The 13,642-nt window shown below is 37.2% G+C and overlaps 1 protein-coding gene across 1 annotated transcript in view; it reads right to left on the bottom strand.

Moving 5' to 3' along the window:
- Window positions 1-7,265: 7,265 nt before the first annotated feature.
- Window positions 7,266-13,642, bottom strand: part of RIT2 (Ras like without CAAX 2) — a 273,324-nt gene continuing 266,947 nt past the window's right edge. Inside the window, exon 5 of the mRNA XM_004579532.3 lies at window positions 7,266-7,752. Coding sequence (XP_004579589.2) covers window positions 7,525-7,752 — 228 coding nt within the window. The 3' untranslated portion in view covers window positions 7,266-7,524. The remainder of the gene's footprint in view (window positions 7,753-13,642) is intronic.

Raw genomic sequence — 13,642 nt, 5'->3', positions numbered from 1 at the left:
TGGGCCGTCCTCGAGTGCTTTCCCAGGCCACAAGGAGGGAGCTGGATGGGAAGTGGAGCTGCCGGGATTAGAACCAGCACCCATATGGGATCCCGGGGCTTTCAAGGCGAGGACTTTAGCTGCTAGGCCATGCCGCCGGGCCCAATTCATGCTTGTTTTTAGTTTGCCAGAATCTCCAAAAAGTGGCATCCTGATAGTGCTTTTACTTCTCCCTCTTCTACACCTAAAACCAATCGCTGATAAGGTCAGTGCTTTTTTTCAGTGATATATTAAAACTCTGGAAAATTTCTTATATTTTATGTTTTGCTTCTAGTATAGCACATTACTCTAGAAGGCATGACTTAGAATATAAGATTGTTCTCATGGCCATGTTTATCTAACATAGAAAAGATAGAAAAAATAAAACCCTTGTAATGTATGTACTTTAAACTTTAAAGTGACACTGTGGGTCTCTTCCAGAAAACATAAACTTATCCTATTTATTTGCTTTCTTATCTATACTTTTAGAGAAGAGCAAATGACACCTAAATTGCACAGTTTACTGTCTGAAGAAGAAATTGTTGAGATCATAGTGTACCAGAAATACGAAGTTGCTTTCTTTCTTTGTAATCATATCTACCAGCTCTGACTGGAAGTTTTCAAGGATAGGCTCATAAACAAAACCCTGATATTTTGTCATTAAATATAATTGCCATTAGGCAGAAATGGCTAGATTTTACTATGGAACACTTCCTTCTATTTTGGCCTTCTAGAAATATTGGTTTAAAATAATGATTGAAGTCAGCCTCTGTTATCTACGCCCAGCTGTCATTATTTCACATTCATTTTTTTTTAAAGATTTATTCGTTTTTATTACAGCCAGATATACACAGAGGAGGAGAGACAGAGAGGAAGATCTTCCGTCCGATGATTCACTCCCCAAGTGAGCCGCAACGGGCCGGTGCTGCGCCGATCCGATGCTGGGAACCAGGAACCTCTTCCAGGTCTCCCACGCGGGTGCAGGAACCCAATGCATTGGGCCGTCCTCTCCTGCTTTCCCAGGCCACAAGCAGGGAGCTGGATGGGAAGTGGAGCTGCCGGGATTAGAACCGGCGGCCCATATGGGATCCCGGGGCTTTCAAGTCGAGGACTTTAGCCGCTAGGCCACGGCCGCCGGGCCCCCACATTCATTTTTAAGAAAGAGAAAGATAGGTGGGGGCTGAGGGGAGGAAGAGAGAGCCAGATCTTCCAAACCAACATATCCTCAGCAGTTGAGATGACGCCAGGCCAAAGCCAGGAGCCTGAAAATCTTTCCAGTACCTTATGTTAATAGCAGTGATGCAAGAAAGGCCATCGTCTACTGTAATCATATGTGCTCTTGGCAGGAAACCAAGTCAAAAATGGAGTGCCTGGGACTATAATCAACACAATGACAGGGGATGTGAAAGTCGCTAGCCATAGCATAGTCTCCAGCACCACAGCACCTTCACCTATCACAAAATCTTTAGCCAAGAGTGACTTATTTCCTACCATAGAATTAAATAGATAAGCTTATTTACTATTCCTCATTCTAAACCTTACTGAGAATGACAGTACATAGATTCTTTTAACCACGAGTTGACGAATGTAAAGAAAGAGCAGTGAGAAATAAATGCAATGTAATACTCTAGAGCCAAATATTATTAAGTTCAAAATTAAAAATAAAGCATGTATTCCCAAATCCAATATCAATGAATAGGGAAAAGACATGCTAATTTTGACCATGGAAGACAATAGAAAACAGGGAAGGCATTGTTTTCCCAGGGTACAATTGGAGAGAAGTTATACTTTGAAAACTTTCAGGACAGAAGAGTGCTTTTGTGGAAGAGCAAGACAATGAACATGCAGTAACTGGCAGGATGCTATCAGTAACTTCTGTGCACAGTCCAATGGCAGTGACATTTTCCCTGGGCAAGAGTAGAGGAACCTGCCACGATTCATGCACCAAGGGTTATCTTGAATGAGGGAGGGCCCTATGGTTCCCAATGACTCTCAGTTTGGCCTGGAGAACTGATGGGAGGCAGTGTTGCCACTTAGGTTTATGAAGGGAGGGCACAGAGCATTCCTCTATTCCCTTCAACATCTTCCCAGCCAAGGCAAGTGGAGGATGTTTTTGTCCAGGCTTCAATTATTGATTTGTCTGAGGGAGAAGTCTATGCAGTCCTTTCTTTGAGTCTGGCTTTGTGAGTTGGTGTGGATCAGAGGCAGAAAATTCACTCAAACAATGGGGCAGGCATAGCTTTTCTATCTATCCTCTACCAAAGTGCCATATATATAGCTTACCAAGGTTACAGCATCAAGTCCTTAAAAACGGTTAACTCAGATTCCTGTGCCCAGCAAATTTTTCATTTATAAATGAAGACATTTTAGGACAAATAAAAATTGAAAGAATTTGTCACCAACTAACTAGTTTTGCAAATGACATATAAAGATATGTTACAAACAGAAATAGAAAAAAATCAATATAGTGAAAGAAATTGAATGCAGAAAATCCCATAGTAATAGTAGAAAGGATAAAATGATACACAAAGTTCTTGATGAAATGGAATACAGGAGGAAGACACTTATGCAGAAATCCAGTCAGCATTACCCTGAATGAGGAAATTCCTTGAGCATTTTTAGTCAAATCCAGAACCAGATAACAGATAACATTGCCCACTCTCATTACTACTGTTCAATATATTTCCAGAGATTCTAGATAGAACCATTAGATGAGAAAAAATTAATCAAACGGATATAAACTGTAATGGAGGAATTCGAGTTATCCCTGTTTGTATAGGACGTGATTTTCTAATTAGGGGAAGAAGAATCCACAAAGAGGCTATGGGAGCCCAGGAGAGTTGAGTAAAAATGCAGAATGTGAAATCAACACACAAAAATGACATTGTATACAGAAACAATGAAATGGCTGATGAAGAACTCAGTATCATTCGCAATAGCTACAACAAAATTAAATGCTTTGAAACAAAGTAAACCAGTATGGGAAAGGTCTCTACAATGTAAATTATACAATATTAAATAAAGAAATGATGGAAGATACAAAAGAATTGAAAATATTTCATGTTTATGGATTAGAAGAATTAATATCATCAAAATGTCTATACTATCCAAGGCAACTTACAGATTCAGTGCAATCCCAGTTTTCACAATATATTTCCTCAAGTCCAGGAAAATGATCCCAAAACTCATATGGAGACATAAGAGACCCAAATACATTATAGCAATCTTAAACAACAAAGGCAAATGTAGAGGCATCAGAATATCAGATTTCTTGACATATTAAGGAGTAGTAACAATCAAGATAGCGAGGTACTGGCACAAATCTAGACGTGTGGGTCAATAGAACAGAATTGAAAACCTAGAAATCAATCTACACATTTACAACCAATTAATCTTTAATGAACAAACTAAAAATCAATCAGAGGAGAAGGGATATTTTGGAAGCATTGGATCTCCACATATAGAAGTATGAAATAAAACCCATGCAGCACTCCTTGCAAAAATCAACTCCCAGTGAATGAAGGATCCAAATCTATTGCTTGATACCATAAACAAATAGAGAAAAACATAGAAGAAATGCTGAAATCATTGATATAAGCAATGAGCTCTTGGATGAAACCCCAGAAGGACAGACAATACAAGCGAAGACAGATGTGATTATCTAGAGTTCAGGAGTCTGTGCACTGAAAACAAAACCATCAACAAAGTGAAGAAGCAGTCAGCAGAGTGTGAAAAGCTACTTGCAAATTGTGCCTCTGCTAAAGGATTAATATTCAAAATATATACAGAGCTGAAAAGAACAGCAACAAATGAGGCAATTCTATTAAGAAATGAAAAAATAAATGAACAGGCATTTTTTTAGTGAATGAAATACAAATGGTCAAGAAACGCTTAAGAAACACTGATGGTTACTAGCGATCAGGGAAATGCAAATAAAAACCACGTGACATTTTACCTCACCCTGTTAGGAATGGTTATCATCCAAAGATTCTTAAAAATGGCAAATCTGGGACTTGGAGCAGTAGCCTAACGGCAAAAGTCCTTGCCTTGCACATTCCAGGATCCCATATGAGCACTGGTTCTAATCCCAGTGGCTCTGCTTCCGACCCAGCTCTCTGTGGCCTGAGAAAGCAGTTGAGGATGGCCCAAAGCCTTGGGACCCTGCACCCATGTGGAAGACCTGGTAGAGGCTCCTGTCTCCTGCCTTCAGATCTGCACAGCTCTGACTGTTGGAGCCACTTGGAGAGTGAATCATCAGACAGAAGAAGTTCTACCTCTCTGTCTCTTCTCTCTGTATGTCTGCCTTTCCAATAGAAATAAAATCAATCATTAAAAAATGGCAAATATGTGAAGCTCAATGTACCCTAATATATTGCTGTTAAGAATGTAAATTACTGCAACCATTACAGAATACAGGACGGTATGGAGACTCCTCTGAAATGAGAAAGCAGTTCTATCATTCCATCCAGCTGTCGCATCCCATTCCTGGGAAAACACCCAAAGGAAATAAAACTAGCATAAGGAAGAGTTATCTGTATCCCCATGTTTATAGCAGTTCCATTTAAAAAGCTAATACACTGAGCCAGCACAGATTTCCATCAGATGATGACTGGATAACAAAAATATTGTGGATCTTTACAATTGAGTGCCACTCATTCATAAAAAGAATGAAATCCTGTCTTTTGCAACTAAATGAATGCAACTGAAAACCTTTATGCAAAGGGAAACAAGCCAGACCCCAAAGGACAACTCTCATGTTTCTCTCAGTTGTGGTAGATGAGATATAGGGGGAAAAAAGTCAGTGAATGTGTAAGAGTGAAATCAATGCACTATTTATATATTATTAATTACATATTATATATAATGATATATATTATTATTAATTATTGGTTATACCCTTTGACTTTATTCCTGTAGAGCAGCAATATTTCTATTTTTTATCTGTTTACCACTATATTTAAGATTAATTCTGAAGTAAATTGAAAGTATGTTATCTGAAAAAAAAATGAAAAGACAGTATGCTGGTATTACAGTGCAACAAGTAAAACTGTCACCTATAGTTGCCAGATGTAGCTGGCGTTTCCACTTCCAATCCATCTCCCTGTTAATGGTCAGGAAAGCAGGAGAATATGACCCAAGTGTTTGGGTTGCAGTACCTTTGTGGGAGAACCTAATGAACCCTCTGCCTCTTGACTCAGCCTGGCTCGTTGCTGATCATTGTGGACAACTAGGTTGTGAAGTAGCAGATGGATGATCCCTCCCTCTCTCTCTCTTTCACTCTCTCTTTCTGTATGTGTATAACTCTGACTTTCTAAATAAGTAAATATTTAAAATAGGAAAAAATTGAAATCCAAAAGAGCAACGAAAGAAGAGGCTGTGAGGGATTGAGAGAGGGAAGAAGGAATAGTTTAAAATATGTAATTCTTTGAATTCTTTGAAACACATGATATTCATTATTTTTATATTAATAAAAATAATAAAAGAAACATAATACTCAAATAGTTCATTGATTCAGAATATTTGCTAAATACTATTATTTATGGATAGAACAATCTTCAGATTTTCAAATATGTAGGCTCAGCATGGGAAAATAAGTTAATTATATTTTCTTGATTACAATTTCTTGGAAACGATAGAGGCATAATTTGATGGAGGTCCTCACTTATAGGATCCTCTGAGGTGTGGAAGTGTACCAAGGTTTGAGATTCCAGCAGTCAAAGAACATTGTGCAGGAAAACACACCCATTTGATGTTCAACACAGAGGATAGAACATCCCACACTAAAGAAAGGAAGAAGTAAAACCGAGTTCTATGAGTCTTGCCATGTTTGTTCTTCTTCTTCCTTTCAGTTATTAATGTATTGGAGTGAAAAAGGACAGTTGCTTTAGAAGCAGTACAGAGTGGGGAAAATTGGTTGGCTTTGGTTAGATTTCATGGAAGAACTGATTTGAGAATAATGGTCAGATGCAGAGTGAAAGCAGCTAGTAACAGAATATCCATGTAGGGTCAGAATCTAGCTCTCTGGGTCTAGAAGAAAACACACACACACACACACACACACACACACATGCACAGTGATATCTATGTGGGATTGAGAGATATGGCCATAAGCATATCTATAATATTCTGAAAAAACGTGATTTTTTTTCTGATGACTAGTGAAACTTTGAATTCCCTTTTAGTTGTACCTGTATTACTATGTAATCTATTTCTAAGAATTTATAATTCCACTGTTCTTCCAGTCAATGAATAACTGTGATAATGGTTAAAACAACAGGAATTCAGGGCCTAAGTCTGGGTCATCCATTTCTGCATTTGCAGAAATTATCAAGTACCAGAAACATTTACTTAAAAGAATGTGAATGAATATTGAATGAAAAAGATGCCCTTTAGCCCTCACATTCTCTAATTAATGGTAGAAACTGCCCCATCCATGAAGATTGGCTTGACACATTCCATCTCATGCTTAGCGTTGTGATTTTTCTCTCACCACTTGTCTATTTAAGATTCAGAACAATCTGTGATAGTGTGCTTTCTGAGCATGAATTTAAATAAACCATTTACACAATGGTCAAGATGAGTGAATGGACAATTTCACTTTACATGATGACCCAGGTTATAGCAAGCAGGAGAAAAGCTTCCAACGGGTGACATTTCCTGTAAGGAATAACAAGAGACTTTGGGGAATTTAAAGGAAACAGAATGCCTGGAATCGTGGAACCTGTGGCCCTGTAGGTGTGCCTAAGGCAGGTGCAGCACTTCTAGGAGGAACCCCTGGCTGGGAAAGAGCAGAATGTCTTTCACGGCTGTAAGAATCACCAGTTTCATAGGACTTGCCTTCTTATCCCTACAGACAGGCTATCCTTTTGACATAATACACTGACTTCAATGATAATTTTGTCAAAGCTTATCGAAGACTAAAGCACTGTAAATATGGGAGTATTTCATTTCAACTGTCTAGTGACCCACAGCCAATTCCTATCATTAATTATTTCTCTAAAGTTCTTCTCTGGAACATTTAAGAAGTGCAATTTTACACTTAAGGAAAGACTAGGATGTGAATTCTTGCTCTGATTTTTTCCTGAGCTCCTTCATTATTTACTGAGATTCCTGAAATGCAAACAACTGGAGTGTTATCAGGCAATGGCAGATCCCCTGAGCTTTTTATCATTCTGGCTACAATTTTGCATATTTCCTTTATGGCCAGACAGCATACCAAATGAAGCTAGACTCTTTAAAGGGAAATAAGGCAATTGGAATGTCAATTTTATTTAGCAATATATTGTAAAAACTAAACAGCATATCCAGCTGATTGACAAAATCCATCCAAATGTTACGGGCAAAACAAAACTATCTCAAGAGGTACAGCTATGCAGATCTTGCTTTTACTTACAGGCAAACATTTAAAGAGAAAGAGAGAGCAATAGGACATATTAAAGCAAGATGCTCCACTTGGACTTGTCCAACGGCTGCATTCACAGAGAAAAAGACTCAAAAGCGGAGCTATCATATCATGTTTTCTTTTTTCTTCTTTAAGGAGCCTTTTAGCTTCTTCCACAGGCTGTCTTTTCTCTTCAGTTTCTTCTCCATCAAGGACGGCATGGATTCCTTTCTGCGGATTTCTCTCACTAAGCCGTGAAAAGCATCATCGATACAGAATCTGAGGGCTGCAGATGTCTCAAAGAAAGCACAGTTATATTCTCGGGCCAGACTCAGGCCTTCTTCGGTTGAGACCTAAGAAGAAAATAAATGATACTGAAAAGAGAAGGCCAATATCTTTCCAACAAAATTATACTCTCTATTAGGACTTCAGAGCTGTTATACAGTTACATGAAAAAAATTCAATGTGAGAATTTCATTTTTTAAAGGAACATTCCCAAAATTCCTAAAATGAAGGGGGAATCAGAAATTAGAATTCCTGAAAGTACAGATGATTTAAAACTTATTCAATACAGAAATGCTTTTTGAATTCAAGGGAAGTAACACAGCAGAGTGATCTAAGTATGATTTAGATTTAAATTGTTTAATTCCTAAATCCCAACTAAGTAATCTTTTAGCTTCACAAAGTTGGGTAAATTCCTCAATCGCTTGGCTCAATTTCCTTATCTGCACCATCTCAAAATAATAAAACTTTCTCAGAAGCATTTTATAAGCACTCTGTGAAATCTTTTGAGGAGACAAAACAAAAAAGCAAAGAATTTGACTCTTTTTAAAAATTTAGTAACAGCTTTATTAGGGATTAAAAATATGAAGTACAGCAACAATGAGTTTTGTTCAATTTGAAAATTTTTTGGTTTTGTTTGTTTTTCATGATACAGTTCAATAGGCTCTGGGATTTCCTGTCCCTCTCCCGGAACTTCCTTCCCACACCCCCTGATTTTCCCTCTAATGGTACAGTGGGTGGTCTGTTATGAACAGTCATAATTCCACCATGCTGTTATTAAGGTGATTCCTGACATTGTGGGCATGGACAATGCCAGAGAGCCCTGCATCCTACTCTTAAGACAACTTCAACGCTTTCACTGGGAGGCCGTCTTTGGTCTGGATGCACAGAGACATACAGCACTTTGTCTCTACATGTGAACATATCAGTCTCTGCTACACTTCTTTTATACATCCCCTTAAATACAGAGTCAGTGAATACAGTCTACAGCAGGGAGAAAAAAGGATAAATTTTCATCAACATGAAGTTGCTACAAAAATACCAATGCATCACTAGAATTTCATTCCTATGGGTAAATGAGAACTTTTCTAGCTGAGCTACTTAGGAGTAGTGTTACAGATTCACATGTCTTTTCTGGCACTTAGCTATGCCACATGCTATCCTTGCCTCATTTGTCATTGCTTTGGAGTCTGTCACAACTCCTGGTGCCTAAGTCACTATTTAAAGGATTGGAGAAATTAAAAGAATGAGTTATAGAATTATCTAGGGTTTAGTAAGTATTAGCTAAGTCATAAACATAAAATATATACAAATATTTGAATATTGGACCATATGTCATTGTGGCTGGTATAAACACTCCTGTTCCCAACTTAGTGTTCTGAAAGACAGTTGCCCGAAGTGCTTACAATGAGCACTACAGTAAGTGTACCTCTTAGCCACCACATTGGATAGGTGAAACAAATGAGGAAGAATCCGATTTCATAAACTGGTTACATTTCATGTTGTTCACAACCATGGCAAAAGCCAGCCTTCCTAGTGATATAACATACCATCTGGCTAGTAAGTAGCTAAACATGGCTGAAAGCATTGATCAGGTCTATCTGATTCCAAAGACATGTCCTTCACTCTATGATAGATGGTTCTCACCGAGGGCTATTAAACAGAGATGACTAACTGTCATGTTTTAACCTGTAAGACACACACTATCTGGATTCCCTCTCTCTTCCCTTTGATTCCTGGGGGCAAACACACATACTTCGTTTTTGAGCTCAATTCCAATTTATAGTAACTTAAGAAATGCAGCTAACTGGAGGACATCATGTTGAGTGAAGTAAGACACATAAAGACAAGTACTGCATGGGGCTGTATGTGAAAAAGAAAAAAAATCAAAGTATATCAATATCACTGCAAATAGAGTTGTGTCAATCTTGGTTTAAGAAAAAAGAAATAATGCAAACATCTAACTGTTAGAGCCACTGGCATTTTATATAAGCAGTAACTGGGTACATTATAGGTTGATTAAAAAACTTACCTGATCAAGTAATAATCACAAGCAATCATTTTACCATGTACTGGACAGTACCAAGCTGGGGTAAGCATTTGCTTTTTAGTCACCTGAAGGAAATTTCCCCACTGAGAAGTCAGTGAGAAATAGTCTACGCTTTTCCATGATTACACCTCTGTTCTGGCTAACTTTGTAATAAACTCATTTCTTATTAGGTTAAATGCATACCAAGATGTTTAAGATACTCGTAACTTACAAAATATTTATTTCTGGTATTCACTGCTCCTTAGCTGCTGTTCATAGACTGGCAAATTAGTTATATGCTGTCTGTTAGATTCTAGTTTGCTCATCCTCTCTGTATTACTAGACCAAAAGAGCAGTTCTGACAGGGGATCTAAGTTCTGATGAGAGAGGGGAAGTGTGCAAATGGATGAGATAATTTGGCTAACATCTCAGTCATCAAAATGCACATGAAGAGGCCTAAATCTAAGACAGCAAAAAATAATAGAATCTATCAAAATCAAGTATACATAAATGCAGCAACTTTCTAATTTAAAACAATAAAAATTACTAGATAGACTTAAAAAACAGTCATACAAATATTGCATTGCATATTAAGACATACAATAATGAAATGTAATTTTAAGTTTAATTTAAAGAAAGCTGGTCCAGTGACATAAATACCATTAAATACATACCATAGGTAGAAAGGGCATTACGGAGCTAAAGGAAAAATATTCTATAATTATAAAAGTATTAGACTACTAAGAAAATATTGTACTTAGGGATTTGCATCAACTCAATATCATAGCCTCAGACTAAATGAGGAAAGAACTGACATAGCTAAAATCCAAAAATGTAGTTAGAAATTTTAACACATCTCTCAGTTGTTGAAATAATACATAGAAAAAAGTTAGCCAGGGTTTGTTGATTTGGATAGCATGAGGAACACAACTGATATGAAAGATGCCATACCCAATAAGTGAAAAACTACATTCTCTTTAGGTCAGTATGGAATATTTTTAGGAACTGACTTCATAAACATTTGTGGACTTAAAAGGAAAATGACAACTGTGAAGAGATGAGTAAGCTGGGATATTGTCCTCTGTTGTGAAGACACCATACAACCGGTGCTCACATCACAGGGCCTTTCAACAAACCTCTACCAGCATCTCAACAAACATCTACCATGTATTAGCAAAGAGTCGACTTTAAGTTTTAGCTCTGTTGTAGGAGGAGAAATTAATTCCATTGGCGTTTCTCCCTGCATATATGACATCAAGTATCAGCGTGACAGTGTAATGGAACTCTTTTAAAAAATCATCATATTTGTTAGCTATAACAACTGTTCTTTTTCTTTGATTTTTGACGTGATTGATGATCAAATGTATGTGTATTACGTTGCTTAAAACAGATTCAATGAATTCACCCACCTTATAAGAAAACATAAACCAGAAGCAACGAAACTCAGATTTGAAAATCAGCCAATTCAGGGCTAACTGATTGTTTCCAGGTTTAATCCTCATTTGGACTAGCTAAATAGACTTTGATTGTTCCAAAAAAATCTATGATGGTTTCAACCAAATAGTTCAAAGAACCAAAATAAATTCAAATAACCAGAAAGAATTAAAGAAAAAAGTAATAATCAGAACATTATCAAATATTTGGATGAAAAGAAACATCTGAATGGCCAATTGGGTAGGAAGATTACAAAATATTGGCAACTAATTAATCATGAAACTGCAACATACTAAAACTTAGGGGATTATCTAAACTTTTGCCTCAGGAGGAATTTATAGAATTACATGTTTTAGAAAAGTTTAGACTCAAATTCCATGATCAAAATACTGATGTTAGAAAGTTACACAGGGCACTAAATGATAATCAAAGAAAAGAAAGTATGATAGCATAATATAATTTAACATTATAGAATGCAATAAAAGATAACTCCCATATATCACACATTCAAGTCCTTCATTGTTTTATATGTATATATATAAATTATTCATATAGAAATATACGTGTGTGTGTGTGTTTATTGGAAAGAAAGATTTACAGAGAGAAGGAGAGACAGAGAGAAAAATTTTCTGTACACTGGTTCACTCCCCAAGAGGCCACAACAGTCAGAGCTGAGCCTTTTTTTGTTTTGTTTTGTTTTCGTTTTATGACACAGTTTCATAGGCTCTGGGATTCCCCCATCCCCTTCCCCCATGTTGGATTCCTCCACATTGTTGCAGTAGTACTGTTCATATTCAGTCATGATTCCTCCATTGAGAGTATGTACCGTGCGCAGAGTCTGGCCTCTTATTGTCCAGATAAGTTCAACAGTTTCCTTGGGAGACCATCCCTGGTCTGAAAATAGAGCTAGCAGAATATCATCCCCTCCAATGAAAGGCCACAAGATGACATCGACAACAATTTACAACATCATGGACTTAATTGACATGGTATTGAGTGACCAATATGTTAGAAAATGCAAATTCTTAACCACATTCTGTGACTGGTTCATTGACATTTCAATTTTAGTTTATACACAACTGGCTGCTATAACCTTAAAATGGTTATAGGGTACTATTCAGCTGTCAGTTGAGTCAGTCTTAAGCCTGAAGCCAGGAACTTCTTCCAGGTCTCCCATGAGGTGCAGGGTCCCAAGGCTTTGGGCCATTCTCCACAAACAGGAAGTTTGATCAGAAGTGCAGCAATCAGAACATGAACCAGCATGCATATGTGACCCTGCCTCTTGAAGGGGAAGAATTAGCCACCGAACCATTGCAATGGATTCTTTTTACCCCCATTGCTATATAAGCACATTCTAAACTTATACATTTAAAAATTAATAAAGGATTTATCCCTTAGTTTTAGAATTTTATGTAATATAGTTTTTACTTTGGAGGAGACGTGAGGATTTGTGTGCCCTGGATTATATTCTTTCATTAATCTGGTGATTGAAGTGAGTTCAGGTAGTGATGATTTATGAAATGATTTGTGGTGATTTATATGATTTTTATAATTTATATATTTTATATGAAACTTCAGGTAAATAAAAGTTTAGCTGTTATATAAAAGTTTGACTTATATAAAAGCATTGTATAACATGCAGTACTTTCTTTCATATAAAACCATCAATTTGACTCCAAATGCAGTCCTTTTATACTTAATTATTTCAACATCAATAGCAAATGGGATAGTTGAGATCTCTAAATAGGCTCAGGTCACATAAAATCATTGTTGTGTTGTAAAATGAATTGGATCTGGAAATAAGTTCTGCAAATAAAAGAAAGCATGATTTCTGTATCATTTTACATTTTTGCAGTCAGGTAATACATTGTGGAATTGTATTTGGTTTTGATAAGAAGACTCAATATATTTTTAAAAATATTTAATTATTTTTATTGCAAAGTCAGATATACAGAGAGCGGAGAGACAAAAAGAATAATCCTCCATCTGCTAATTTACTCCCCAATGGGCCACAACGACTGGAGTTAAGCCAACCCTAAGCCAGGAGCCCAGAGTCTCTTCTGGGACTCCCACACGATGCAGGGTCCCAAGTTGTTGGGCTGTCCCCAACTGCTTTCTTGGGCCACAAACAGGGAGCTGGATGGGAAGCGGGGCCACTGGGATTAGAACGGGCTTCCACATGGGATCCAGGTGTATTCAAGGCGAGGACCCCAGCTGCTAGGTTATTGCACCAGACTTGGAAATTCAATCAACTTAAGACTACAAATAACCCCAAATTAGTGTGTTATTTCAATACACACATTCAAGCCTTGAAAATATTTGAATCCTGAAATTTCACACAGAGATGCTAAAATTCGCAGGAAGGAATAATGCAACTAGGAAGGATACATTTGAATTTGTATAAGAAAGAGGTAGAGGGTGAGAACAGCAATAACCATTGGATTCTACAAACTAAACAGTAGTAAGGATGCTGTTGCCTCTATCACAGTAGATCAGAT

The sequence above is a fragment of the Ochotona princeps genome, chromosome 18 (genome assembly GCF_030435755.1).
Source record: "Ochotona princeps isolate mOchPri1 chromosome 18, mOchPri1.hap1, whole genome shotgun sequence".
Classification (NCBI taxonomy): domain Eukaryota; kingdom Metazoa; phylum Chordata; class Mammalia; order Lagomorpha; family Ochotonidae; genus Ochotona; species Ochotona princeps.
Note: the sequence above shows the minus strand (reverse complement) of the source record. Positions and strands in the feature narration are given on the sequence as shown.